We start from the raw sequence: 14992 nt of genomic DNA, 5'->3' as shown, positions 1-14992 counted from the left end.
CAAGCCAAATAAGACATTTGCAAATGCTTTATAGACCACTTTGGAAGACGTAAACAATGTTTGTCCAGAGGAACTTGTTTCAGTTTTGTAAAACTACACAAACGTTAAACCAAAATATGTACAATTTTATAATATATGCAATATTATAAAAATAATAATATTACATAAATAAAACAAAGTGGAGCTGCTTCTCGACAAGTGTTTACATCCTTCAAAGTGGTCTATATTTTTATTATATAATGTATGACACTTAACTTCTAGCTGTAATTTTTTATTTCATATATGACCATGTGTATATTTTTCTCTTAAAAATATTAGAATTCTTCAAACACCAGACATCTCAAGAATGAATGACCAGATTTATTGTAGTCAACCTTTTTATTTTAGGTGAAATTTGGAATGCATGCACAAGACTGTTCAGGACACAGATAAGTGCTCGGATCCATGGACCCCCCCCCCCCTGCAGTCATCGACTGAGGAAGTATGTCTAAAACCAGAAACACACAAAGAGGCACCAATACATTTACAGTACATGTACATCAGAAGAGCTCGCCGGTAGCCACTGCCTCTTAAAGCCTAGTTCACATATCAGAGCACGTCAGTCCATTATTCTGTAACATGATGTGACTATTGTAATGCTGGAGCAAACTGGAGAATACAGATCATGAAAAAATATTTCTGAATCAAAACAGCAAAATAATTTTTCATGCAAATGCCGAATGTTGAGCATCCAAGATTTGACTTCAAAGTGGTGGATTTCCTGAGGTGCCACAGTAATTTTTTAACTACTGTCAAGTTGAAACAGTTGTTCTGTAGGTGTGTGAGGATAATGCATGAATAATACATTTCGAGCAATACATGCCAATCATGTATCAAAGTCAGGTTTATGTTCTCCTGGTTGCAACATTATGTTATTGCTTTTGATATATTGTTTTAACTGAATGTGGTATATTTTGAAAAACCCTGTTGTCGGATGGTTAATAATTATTGAGGTGGATCTAAAAACAGGCAATAAAGCTGTATGTGCTTAATACTCCCGATATGATCACTACATGGGACTGAACCGCTTTTAAAATTCTACATGTCAAATGAGCAGCTTATTGCTACTTTAGTTTGTTTTGCTATGTGTGTTTTACTCTTAAGCACTCCAAATGTTTGAATGGTTATGAAAGTTTCTTCGTTAAATAATATACGTATCTATGATTAGTTTCTGAAGAACCAATGACCTTTATAATTACTTCAAAATCACATCAACACAGTTCCGACTGCCTTTTTTTGCTGATGTCTCGCTTTAAATCGTATGACATGAAAATCCTTGTTTTTCAATAAGCCGCTCCATCTACAACTGGATAAACATACAAAAGTAAAAATAAATTTGGCAGCACAACAAAAGGAAAGAGAAATACTGATGTGTATATACAACGACACTCTGTAACATACCGGTTAATATCTGAAAACTCATGGATACCGTGTTACAATAACATAAAAAGTAAGAAAATCTTTAACAAAATGTAAAACATCAGTTAAACCAGTGAGCACTCACTGCCTCACACGCCACAAATTTCCTGTTGCTAGGCGAATGCTTGGGGGAGACTTGACAGAAAGTAAAAGTCCATCTTGGAATGTTGCTTGAGGTTGTGAGAAACACCAAGCAGAATGATCGAGTCAAATTGAGAATTTTGGCAGTGACTGACCCCCCTGCCCAACTGAATCTCACTCTGTCCGTACTGACGCAATAATGGCCCGGACCATCACCAGTGTCTTAGATTGCCACTTTGGACACCTGGTCTTCCAGTTTGGTGATTCTTCTGTCCTGCAGCGTGACCAGATCTCTAAGGGACTTGACTTCTCGAAGAAGCTCCTCTAACTTTACTTCATTCTTCTACAGACACAAAAGAATGCACAAAATAAACTCACTGCTTTTTCTGAGTGTTTCCTTTGCCCTTATCAGATGCTGATAATGTACAGAGCATTTACAAATATATACTACTGCAGATGTTATATAGCAACACATTATAGGAAAAATACAAAAATAATGCCTCTAAAGAATTTGTTTTACGCATTTTATGTTTTCAAGATAAAAACATTGGCTAATGTGTTCACTATAAAACAACTTTACTTTTACAATTTATCAATTGAGGAACAGGAATGGAAACCCATGCTATAAAACATCAGCCTTACTCTGGTGATCTGGGGGGATGCAGGCTTCTGAGGAGTAGGTGGCTCCTCCACCTTTTTGGGCGCCTTGTTATCCAGCAGGTTTTTCTTGACTACTTTGAGGTCGCGGTTCTTGCCCGGAACATAGTCGTTTTTGAGGGAGATCAGGATGGGGTCGCCATTCTTGCCTTCAAACCACTCCTCCGCCTCTAGTGCAGGGTCTGGACCCGCCGTGTCTGGATACAGGTCATCCTGGAAGAGGTCTGACTGCCAAAAACAAAGGGTACAGGAAATGCTGTCATCATTATGTTGCTTTGCCATTAAGACACAAAATAGAAGAATAAATGATAAAACTGCACTTTATATTTTAGAGACTGTAACTCTGACTTATTTTGGAATCATGTTAAAAATAATAACATCCTTCCCACAATGTGTATGCATTGTCATATCTACATTTCTGCATTTGCTAGATGCTTTTATCCAAAGCGACTTAACAGTACATACAAATTTTGGATGCACTTTTTATTTTACAGTAAGTGTACCTACCTAAGAAAGTACTGGGTAGTATAAGGTAACTACATGGTATAAGTTTAGGTTTGGGGGTAGGTTTAGGGTCAGTACCTAGTTATTACCCAGTTATTATATTTATGGAATAAAGTACACGGTGTGTAAAGTTATGTTCAAAATAATAGAAGTCCAACATCACTAACCAGATCATTCACTGTTTTTGGTAGAAATCATATTTCTATGTGGCAAATATTTTACTTGTAGGTGTAGTAGAGTAAACCAACCGAACCAACAGTCATGACATGCATGCTGCTTATTCTGTGTTATTTAATCAATATTTGAGCGTGCATTAAAGGGCATGTTAAAAATAATAGCAGTTTGGAGTTCAATTAGAACTCTGAAAGTAAAATGGGTCGTTCAGAGTTGTTCAGAACAGCGTACTTTGATTAAAAATTAGAGAGGGAAAAACATATAAAGAAGTGCAGAGAATGATAGACTGCTCAGCTAAAATGAAATTATTTTTTTATAAATGGCAACCAAAACCAGAAAGGCGTGGAAGAAAATGGAAAACTACCATTCGAATAGATAGAAGAATAGCCATAATGGCAAAGACTCAATTGTAACAATTAGAAGACGCCTTTGTGAAGACAAGCTATCTGCAAGAAGCCCCCGCAAAGTCCCATTATTGAAAAAACAACATGTGCTAAAGAGGTCACAATTTGCCAAAGAAAACATTGACCTAAAGAGAAATGGCACAATATTTTGTGGACTAATGAATGCAAGATTCTTCTTTTTGGGTCTAGGGGTCGCAAACAGTTTGTCAGACGACCCCCAAACACTGAATTCAAGCCAGGGTACACTGTGAAGTCATTGAAGCATGGTGGCGCAATTCCGGGGATCATGGATCAGTTTGAGTACTTTAAAATACATAAAGAGGTCTTGTTGCCTTATGCCGAAAAGGAAATGTCCTTGAAATGGGGGTTTCAACAAGACAACGACCTAAATAATACACCAGTAAGCGGGCAACATCTTGGTTCCAGACCAACAAGATTAACGTTATGAAGTGGCCAGCCCAATCTCCAGACCTTAACCCAATAGAAAACGTGTGGGGCGACATCAAATACGCTGTTTCTGAGGCAAAACTAAGAAATGCAGAGGAATTGTGGTCTGTAGTGAAATCGTCCTGCGCTGGAATATCGACTCCATGCAACACAGATGGGAAGCAGTTCTAAAAAACCGTGTCTATACAACTACAACAACTGTACATGGGAAACAGGACTGTAAAATAAAGTGCTTTTTTATCGTTGTTAATGCAACGCTTCGTTAATTAAGCTACAGGAGTATATTTCATTAAACATCTTTGTTACTGACTGCAGTTTAGAATATTTTAAGGAATAAAACCAAAAAGAAACCCAAAATACCTTTCTAGGAACGGTCATGATAATTGGCTCACATTTTCTCTCATGAAGTTTATAAAACCTGAGAAGAAACAGACGGGTGTTATTGGAATGATGACAAACTTTGATAACAACAGCATATCCCAAAATCCTAAAAACACATTTACATTTATGCATTTGGAAGACGCTTTTATCCAAAGCGTATAGATATAGAAAATAATGAAAAGTAATATAAAACAACTAAATAACGGACTACATTTCAACCTTTATAATAAAGGCTCATTTTCCTCACCCACCTAGTCACTATGTGGTTAAAAAATGCTTTAATATAAAAACGTTGTACAGTGCATTTAAAGCGATAGCTCACATTCAACATTCTGTCATTATTTACATGCCCTCTGGTCATTTCAAACTTGTATGACTTTCCTTCTTCTGCAGAACACAAAAGATATTTTGAAAATTGTTGGTAGCCGTTGGTCCCCATTGACTTGCATTAGTTTTATGCCCATAATAGAAGTCAATGGGATCAATTATCAACAAATTTAAAAATATATTTCTCTGTGTGTTTTGCAGAAAAAAGAAACTCATTCAGCTTTAAAATGACAACATGTTGAGTAAATGATGACAGCATTTTCATTTTGAAGGTGAACTGTTCCTTTAATCTATACATATCAATATCAATAATCATTAAATACATAATTTAAACATTTAAGTCAGCATTGACACTAACTGATGTACCTTACAATGATCATTCGTTTTCAAATGACCTTCAATGACATTTAGAGCCACAGCAAGCCCTGATCACTGCTACATTACACTGCCACCCACAGCACATAACAGACTAAAGGCTCCCCCTATTGGACGAAATAAACCTAGCAGCATGAGTAAAGCATATGTCATGATACATCTCTCAGAACAATATTCACAACAGCGCTGATAAAATATAGCAGTTAACAGATTCATCTGGATGATATCACTTACAGTTCAACCATATAAAGTCCTTTAAAAATATATAAAATAAAGAAACACCTGTAGAGGTGCATACCTTGCTATCTCACACTTGTTGACATCTAAACCTCTTTTAGGCATGTAGCCCATGCCTCTCTGAGGCTCCTTGCTGGAAAATGTATTGAGGTAGTGCACGTATGGTGCCTCATCCGTGATCTCAAAGTAACGGATGCTGCTGTCACCCTGGAATAGAAAACAGGTTTTGTTGTTTTCAGGTTTTGCTGCTCTAAATGCATAGGATGGATGGATGGACATAGCATGTGTCAAAAAACAAAAAATCAAGCTGACCTTTCCACACAGGTAGACAACATTAGTGTCAGGGTCATAAAAGGGCAACAACACTCCATTGCTGGTGTCCATTTCATGCACAGATATCGGCTCATCCATGTTTTTCTAAAAAGGACATATATCAAAATATTTCATGACAATACTGTTTGAAAAAAAAGGTACTTTTTTCACACATGGAGAAAGTCAATGTGTTTGACTTACTGGATTCCATAACGCCAGCTGTCGTTCACTCATTCGACTGAAACCAGTGGTGAAGATGTTTCCATCAGCCAGAAAAATGGCCCTCATTGGCCGAGCCCCCTCGTGGGCCTTATCCTTCTCCTGTTATCATCGATGTCAGTGAGACACTCAACCACTAAATAACAAGATCAACCTACAAGGCCTCAGTATAATTGTGAGATGTGTTCACTTACTGCGATGATCTTCCCTTTGCGCGGATCAATAACGCGCACTTTCTTGTCCTTGCACGCGGTACAAATGAGGCTGCCATTGCGACTCCAGCAGGCGCTGAAGATCACGTCGGGATGCATGTCCTCCAGGTTGATCAGGGCTTCTCCTGTGCCCACGTTCCAAATGATGATGAGATTATCACATCCTGATGGAGGTGGGAAGAAAAAAATGGTTCTTCGATTGTTCAACCACACACCAAACAGATGCATGTGGGTGAGGATTTTGAAATTGTATTGAAGAATGAAAAGTATGCATTTTTACATTGTATTGTGCAATTAGCTATATATTAGTCTCTTTATCATTCCTTTATAAAGTTCTCTCTATACTAGCGATATTTCTTTTATCTAATATAAATGATTACATTGATGTAATGCTTGATGATAAAGATAATGTGCATAAGAATGTTACATAGTTTTGTACGTAGCCCATAAATGAAAAACAAAATCTAATTTTTTATTTTAATAACAAATTGTTTATTGTTTTCAAAATACAAAATACATATTACATAATATTTTAATTTGCATGTCAAGGAATATTGACCATTATGATTGAGACCATTATGGACATATATATTTATATGAATACTGAGAATTCAAAAATGTTACATTGCAATCCGAAATCTAAAGTACGAAAGAAAAACTGGCAGACATTTCCAGCACCCTTACCTGCACTTAACAGAACATTTCGGGCTGTCGGATGCCATGTCACAATCCCCACCCTCTTGGAGTGGCCCTCCAACACCACAACTGGCTCAGAGAGAGCTGAGGTGAGGCCATTCTCTGGGATCTGCCACACCTGTGTTACAAATATGGGAAAATCACTCTTCCAGATTCCATAACACGGATTCTATTATAGAATAAGTAAAGGAGCTGAGCATACCATTACTGCACAATCTTCAGAACCACTGGCAATGACATGATCATTGTTTGGACACCAGTCGATGTCCAACACTGGGCCTGTGTGACCGCAAACAGTGGGATAGGCCTTATCAATACGACCCGTCTGCAAACAAGAACCAGCGACAGACAGCATGAATTTATATGAATTCTTGTTCTGACCAAGCATAACAAGTAATAAGTTCTTCAACCGTGGGTTCTAATGCGTATCTAATGTCTTTTGTCGTGACGCAAAAATGCTTAAACTCAAGAAGGAAACACAATGTATTAAGACCTGGGGAGTGTAAACTTTGTTACTCTTGTTGGATTTTCTTTCTGTCTGGATTTATTATTAAAGCTCTACTTTTGGAATATACTCTTGCCGTGCGCTTGGTACACACCATCTCGTGACATTGTGCTTCATGGAAACTTGTTTCCGTCACTAAATTCAGAGTTGTGAGATTTAAACTTGTAGTTTCAAGTTATGAAATCAGTATTGCATGAAATCTCTCAATTTGCGAGATATTGCAATGTTTACATTTTTTCTAGTGAGTTTATTTCATGCAATTCTGACTTTATAACTTTATAACAATTCAGATTTTTTTTCTCAAACTCACAATTCTAAGAAAAAAGTCAGTGTTTTTTCTCTCATTGGACATTATAGTTTTATTTTATAGAAAATAAATCATATTTGTGTTTTATAAACTCGCAATTGTGAGAACTTTGAGTTCATTTGATCACAATTACCTAAACAAATTAAACAAGGGACAAACAACGATCACAAAACAGTAAATGATTATTCAGGTAACCACAGACATTAAAGATTGAAGGGCTTCCCCTTTTTCTTATGTGGCAATTTGTATAAACTCAGTTTGTGTTATGGAGTTCATGAAAACTTCTATTGCATTAAATAGCTTATTCAGAACAGTACTAAATAAAATGCAAATGCTATATCTATAAACCCTGATACCTCTTATATTGTTAAAGAAGTAGTTTGAACTGTAGTTTAGGCTTTTGCAGATTGTCAGAGTTAGAGGATCACTGCTGTTTACATTAATTTCCCGGTATAGTTAATATAAGGTTTAAATGAAATTCCAAGTAATTACTTTGGTAAACTAAAATACTTTTCGGATGTAACTGTAATTGAATTACCACAATTTAAAAAGTAACTGTAATGAAATACAGTTAATCAAATTTTGTGTTTTAAATACGTAACAAAGTTCTCCCCAGCCCAGCTTATATTATTTGGAACAATATTGTAATTTGAGTTATGGCTTACCTTTTGCAGAGGGAGCACAAGAAAAGCCCCACCTCCACTAGCTTCCACAATAATAGCAACAAATTTGGGGTTTACTGCACAAAAGGCACTGTCCCAGGTAACTCTTGATACCCTAATGTCATCATAGCATTGATCATTCTTCACCGCCTGGCCAAACACATGACGGAATTTACTCTGCCGTACCACTCGTCTGATCATTTCTACAGAAGAGGAGAGAATGTTTATGATTATGTTCTTTTTTTCAATTAGGGTGCACAACAAAGTATGTACTGAAACCAACAAGTAAATAGCCCTGTGTATTATGATTGCTTTTCATATCTTTGATATTAACCAGGATTACCCATATCATGTAAATAATACACAATACAATAATTTATATAACAATACATAATAGCGCAAGTAACCATTAAATAAGGATGATTACTGATATTGTGTATGCATAGTGTAATACTGCTTTTAAATAATTTACAGCATTTGGTTGACAGTGTTCATTTCAGTTTCACTAATGTACATTTTGAAATAATGTAGAATGATGAAGAATTTCAGTATAACCATGCATTATAATACCATACATTTTGTCAATTAGCTGTTTATTTATTTATAAATATATCTATTATTTCTTCTTATTTATTTCTTTAATACAGTTACTACTGCCTAATTCTATAAAGCTGCTTTGCAACAATGCAAAACTGTAAAAAGCGCTATATAAATAAAATTCAATTCAATTATTTGTAAAATTATTATAATAGTGATAGAACACAAATGTTATCTATTTATAGATAGTATATAGTTTTATTTAAACATTAAGAAAGTGAATAGGAGGTCTATACATGGTACAATCTTAATGGCAGATAAATTAATGCATTTTCAATGCTTTTATTCCTTTTAGTCTTGAAATTGACAGTACCATATTAGGGCAGATGGGCTGTGAACTGGAGACAGCTGGGAAATATTTTTCTATTTTACTCTCACATCAAGACAAGGAGAAAGAAACTCAGATGCAGTTACACTTGTGTGAGCCAACAAGGATAAACTCCATCAGCAACAAAAATATATTTTTTATTGTGTCAAATAAACCTGCATGTATATATAACCTGTAACCTGAGTGTTAAAAAATAACACTTTACAAGGTTACGGTTTATTTAAAGGTAGTAATTGCAGTAAATAACATGAACTAACAATAGTTTTTCCACATGAGTGCTAATACAATTCTTGATGTAACGTCATGTTACATTAACTAATGTCAACAATTACAACATTTGATTTAAAAATATACCCAATTCGTAAATGTTGAAATGATCATGAGATAATTAACGGTGTACTTTATTGTTAACTAATTGTTAACAAATAGACTCTTATTGTAAACAAAACTAATACTTATGAACTAAAGTTGTAAATATGCACCATATGTAGCCTATACAATAAAAAGTGCTGTCTGTCTTAAATCTATTTGATCAATCTCATCATCTCAACCTAAACGACAATTCATTAAAATTCCACAAACAAGACAAACAGTCAATATCAGTGAGCATGACTTTGTCATCCCTACAGCACAAAATCTTACAAGCACCCTAATACTTCGAATGCACTGTAATGGCCAAAATGCACACGCCTATGATGCCCAAAAGCTGCTCGAGCTGATGATGCACGAATATGCTGTGTAGGTATGTGCTGTGTAGGTTTGAAATACCAAATCTTATGAATTACTTATTATTTATAATATATAGGCAAAAGCAACTGATATATTCATGCATATAGGTAATTATACATTAATAGCCAACTGATATTAGCTGCCTTTATTAATACTGATTAATACCTGGAGGTATAGCTAAGATAATATGATGCTGGTGCTGTTTGTATATAATAATAAACATTGCTGCGTGATTGAAATGTGGTCATTGTAAAGAAGTCACGGATGTGGTGTTGGAAATGGGTCAGATGTGTGGCCGTGTGGGTTTGCTTTCTAATGGCCGAGCTGCGTTATTGATGGTAAGCATCCCGGCAAAGAATAAAAAGCACTACAATTCAGCTAAAACATTAATAAAGGAAAAGCAACATAAAATAAACGTTATGGAAATGACGGAATGAAAAAAAATCGCTTCTAGTGCGATTGTGAAAAACATGACATAATCGATATATAGGCAGGCTTCTGCTGGTGTGAGAAAACGAGCTAACCGCTAGCTGAATAAATGAATGAAAGACATGGGAAAACACATTTTACGAATAAATTGTTTTTGTAATGCAGCTTGTTTTAAACTCAACGTGTTTTTGCATGCACTGAATGACCAAATGCGAGGTGCCCCTTTGATTTAGATGCGAGATGTACCCGGCACAGGTCATGATGGGCAACTTTCAATTAATATCTCAGTGTTTCTGCTCATCTCGCACGTATGCATGCCGATCAACCAGCGTATCTGTTTTCACACGTCCGAAAATAAAGCAATACGAACGAAAAGCCCAGCAAACGCTCATGCACGGTGGAGAACATTGCGGATAGGTATTAGCGGGTTCCAGAGCTTGTATAAATCAGTGATGCTTGCTAAAAATCGAGCTAGCATTCCGGCAGATGCTATTGCACCACTGACCTGCCGTGCATAAATATGACAAAATGCGAAATGCTCACCTTTATCAGTACCGCGCCTCTCAACGCGTTAAATTCAAAGCATTAATTTATTTTCTCACAGATTCGGTTGTGCTGGTGACTCTCAGTGAATTGCGGCTAGCCACAATAGCTTCCCTCCTCTCCTTTATTCTGAATGAACGGGAGAAAACGCCCTTGTTCTCCTCTCCCCTCCCCTCCTCCTAATGTCCTCCTACATGGACATCACTGAGTGTGTGAATAAGAAGTGGTACAAATTGTACCAGACTCACCAACAGGTATTTTAAATGTGTAAGTACATTTATAATAAAAATACAAGACCTGCCTTGTGCACTGTGAATAATGATCACATGCATCTTTTCCATGTTGTGCTTTAAAACCTTTAACATGGGTGATAAGGTTATGGAAGTAATAATGTCAAGAGTGGGAAAAGGATGACGTCGTGTCCAGTCTAAATAGTTGGATTATGTTACAAAGTGCAGTGTGCCATAAAATGTCATTTAAAGTCTTATTTTCAGCTTCTGCTTAATTCTAAACAAAAAGCGTTTTAGTGGATCATGATTTGTCATCAGCACTCCTGAAAGATTCATCATTTACCAACCCCCAGATTGTTCCAAACCGGGGCATGAGATCTGCTTGGTTACTGACATTCTTTCAAATATCTTCCCTTGTGTTCAGCAGAACACAATTTATACATGTTTGTTACAACATGTGGGTGAGAAAATGATAACAGCATTTCCATTTTTGGGTGAACTGTCCATTAAACAGAAAAGAAAATGTAAAATATAAAAAAAACATGGCAGTCAAATTGAGTTGTCCATGCAAAAAAAGTATTTTGTGGTGTCGTGTCATGGTATTGTAAAGTTTTTACCTAAACTCCACACGTATTTGATCAAGAATCTCCTAAACTCTGTCACTATACTGAATGAATACTGTTCCTGTAATCGCTTGAACATCTGCCTTACCTCTCTTTGGCGAAGATCTTCTTTCCATTTTATTTGGAGCTTTTTTTACATCAAAGGCTGACTTCATCTGTGATACTTTTAGACTCTGACATCCCACTGTAACATCTGGTCTGGCTTCCATGATGTTTGTCCTGCTGTGGTGTATCACTTTATCCTGGATTTTGTTGGTGTCTCTGATGAGTTCAGCGACGGGTCTGAATCTGGAGAGTGTGTCTTCTTCTGACCCAGAAGAATCGCTACTTGATATTCTGTAGGCAAGATGAGAATGTCTGTTTGGCAGCATGGTAGGTGTAGATTCATCTTCATCCACAATGTCCATGTAGTTTTCAGAGTCAGGTTGACCACATTTTGAGGAATAATCCACCTTTCCACGGATCTTTTTCATGTCAGATTCAGCAAAAGGATTCTGAGGCTTTTTTGGCACGGGCGGTGGGGGGCCCTTGATTTTTGCTTTCCTTTCTAATAATGGTCTCAGCTGAGACACACTCAGATGTTTCAGTTCATCTTCACGAGGGTCTTCGCCAGTTGCTGTCGAATTGTCATAATCATTTGCAACCAATTCATCGTAAAAGACTAATCGGTGTCTTGGAACATTAGTCTCTTTGGACATGCAGTAAGGTAACATATCCAAACATGACAGATGCGTACTAAAATCCTCAAAGGATTCCGATGCTGCCTGCCTTCTGCCCATTTTGATATTCTTGAGTAGAAGGTCTGAGTATTCGCGTGGCTCATCAACGAAATGAGAAGCAGACCCCTTGCAGGCTTTTTTAAACGGATTCTTTGGTTTCTTTGGAACAGGTGGAGGTGGTCCTTTCGTCTTTTTGTCTGCGGATAATATGTCAGGAATCATACTTTGTATCTCAGTGTGAGGAACGTACAAATGGGAGACGTCAGATGATTTCTTTGCCCTCTGATCGGGTAAGGTATGAATCTGAAGTGGTGGTGTGATCACGGCTGAAGGCAAAGAAGTATTCGCAGCGTTTCCATCCCCAACATCTAAATCTAAGTGAGAGAAAGAATTTTAACTCTTTATGTCAATTGTATCCAAACAGTTACATGATTCCTTCACTTTGGCATTTAATGAACCATTTTGTTTATTTGTGTCATCCAGACACATTTAGGTCTTTGGATTGCATCCCAAGACAACCTTTATGCCCTAAGCAGATGACCTCAGTGTCATTAAATTGTTTGTCTGGAATATCTTTATTCACCTGATAACTCAAGTGAAGGTGAAGCATTACATATTCCATTGAGATGACCTTCTGTGGATGGTGACAGAACAGCTGTATGATAAACCAACTCGCCGTCTCTTTTCACACACCGTGAGTAGGCTACAACCCCCTTATGGCTGGGTGAGGTGCATTGCTAACCAGGACTTTTTTAGCCCTGGATTCAACTAAACTCAGAGATGACATGGCAGTTGAGCGCTTTTTCATTACATTAAATGCCCCTTTGTCATCGGTTTGCTTCCCGGTGTGAAACAAAACTTTAGACACCTCTTGTTCAAAGTTCTCCTCAATTCTCAATAAGACCGGAGCTACATCTGCATTTGTGGTTTCCGTATCAATCTTAATGACACATGAGTCAAACGGTGTCCCTTGACATTTGAATAAACAGTTCTCCTGAACCAATCGATTTTCATCACAAGGAATATTCAAGAGTTTGTTCTTACCTTCGCTTCGGCTGCATTCACGACTAATAGATTCTTCTCCTCTCTGCATTGGCAATGATGCATGGAAAGTCCGGTTTCTTTGGTCGTTTTCAAAGCTTCCTTTGTGTTTTGTTGTAAAATTACTATACGCCTCTGTGGCAATGTTAGGTTCTTTCAAAACACATGCTGACATATCCGTCAGGCTGGGTGCTACTGAACTGATATTTCTGTCCCTCTGGAAACCTGAATCCTGCCTACTGGAGTGCCGACGCCCTGTCTGACCTGTTACGCTGTCAGTGGTTAAATGTGATAGAGGTCCAGTGATTGATGGACAGTCTGTGGTCACAATCTCCAAGTGCAAAGAATCATCTGTATTCAAATAATCAAGTCTGTCTGTGTTGCTTTCTTTTTGTTGAACTCTTCCAGTCCTACCCTGGTCACAAATGATTTGATCAAACTCATACAATGTTTGGGAATCTTTTAAACGTTCATCTTTATCTTCTTCCTGGAATGACTTTCTTTTAAGTAACTCAGCATTCTCTAATTGTTCCTTTGAGTATTTTTCCAAAGATGTCAGTTTTATTCCTATATCATCCCTCATTTTCTCTTTTGCTTCTGTGTCACATGTTGTCCATGTCTTATTCTTCTCAACGGACTTAACTTCCTCCATCGAATCCCCTGGACGAGGACCTTCTAACATCTCTGAAGAACCTCTAGGATGATTTTTGTTAGTCATTCCTTTCGTTTTGAAAGCTAGATATGCCCTCCCTTTCTGTAACAGTTGTGTAGTTTATGAGCGTTTCGAATTCTAAGGCACATTGACCTCCTGCCGGGCTCAGTTGAGGATTTGGTGTCCCAGTATTCTGCGAAACATTAGTATCGTAACTCCAGTTGATCTTTTTTCCTCCCTGGTAAAGCAGGGGCTCATCGTTGTCATTAGGTTGTGTTGGTTTGTGACCTGGACAGTCCTGCAGGTGGGAGGTGTCTGAGTTGCTAAATATCTAAAGGGCTCTAGATCCAGAGCTGTTGAAATGTTCCTCCTCCTGGTTTAAGATTGCATAGTCATTGAAAGCACCGGACAGGGCTTCTTCTTTTTCAATCGCCTTGTCCTGTTTCTGTTCCATGACCTCTGTGTGAACACATATTACAACTCACAAGTATATGAAACAAGCCCCCTCCCATCTCAATCTCTCTCTTGTTCCTATCTCATCGCTCCATTTTTTGGAATGTTGCAATGCCTAAAATTAAACGACTCTCGATGTGGACAGTGAGTCACGGAACCAAAATGGGAACTTGACAACTGGCAGAGCAGATCAGTTCCCAGGTGCCAAGGTCACATTTGACATGAAAGGGGAAAACCCACTGACTTCAAACTTATCCTTTGGCCCTTGACAAAAACACTCTGGACCTTTTGACCTCTGTGTCAGAACAGCAACATTGGGTCATCTTTTGACAAGAGATTCTCCCCAAAAATGGTAACATTGTTACTTAAGGCACTACCTGGATGTATGTGTATTCTGACTTGGATATGTATATTCAAACATTAAACATTTCCAAATAAGCCAATGATGCGTTTAATTAATTATCATTGTGTTACAAGGGATCAGACCTATGACTTTGGGATTTCTAGTACCATGTTCTTCCAGTTAGGTATAGCTTAACCAAAAATCTCATCACTTGCTCACCATCAAATTGTTTCAAACCTGTATACATTTATATGTTCTGCTGAACACAAATAAAGATATTTGGAAGAAACAGATCTCATACTCCATTGAACACCCATAGTATTTATGATTTCCCAACTATGACAGTA

The 14992-nt window shown here is 37.3% G+C and overlaps 1 protein-coding gene across 2 annotated transcripts; it reads right to left on the bottom strand.

The window, feature by feature from the left end:
- Nucleotides 1-365: 365 nt before the first annotated feature.
- On the bottom strand, nt 366-14314 carry coro1cb (coronin, actin binding protein, 1Cb). Of its 2 annotated transcripts, XM_079451340.1 has the most exons (12): nt 13201-14314; nt 11526-12530; nt 7962-8161; nt 6687-6809; nt 6473-6602; nt 5771-5952; nt 5559-5678; nt 5358-5462; nt 5107-5252; nt 4086-4143; nt 2182-2424; nt 366-1882 (listed from the first exon to the last, which is right to left on the bottom strand). In XM_079451340.1, exons 1-12 carry the CDS (start codon nt 13913-13915, stop codon nt 1763-1765), a joined length of 3147 nt encoding a protein of 1048 aa, XP_079307466.1. In that variant the 5' UTR covers nt 13916-14314; the 3' UTR covers nt 366-1762. The 2 variants fall into 2 exon arrangements, with proteins under 2 accessions (XP_079307466.1, XP_079307467.1); XM_079451341.1 differs by lacking the exons at nt 11526-12530; nt 13201-14314 and adding an exon at nt 10585-10733.
- Nucleotides 14315-14992: the final 678 nt, after the last annotated feature.

Source organism: Barbatula barbatula (genome assembly GCF_947034865.1).
Source record: "Barbatula barbatula genome assembly, chromosome: 2".
Taxonomy (NCBI): domain Eukaryota; kingdom Metazoa; phylum Chordata; class Actinopteri; order Cypriniformes; family Nemacheilidae; genus Barbatula; species Barbatula barbatula.
This window is presented reverse-complemented; position numbering and strand designations above follow the sequence as displayed.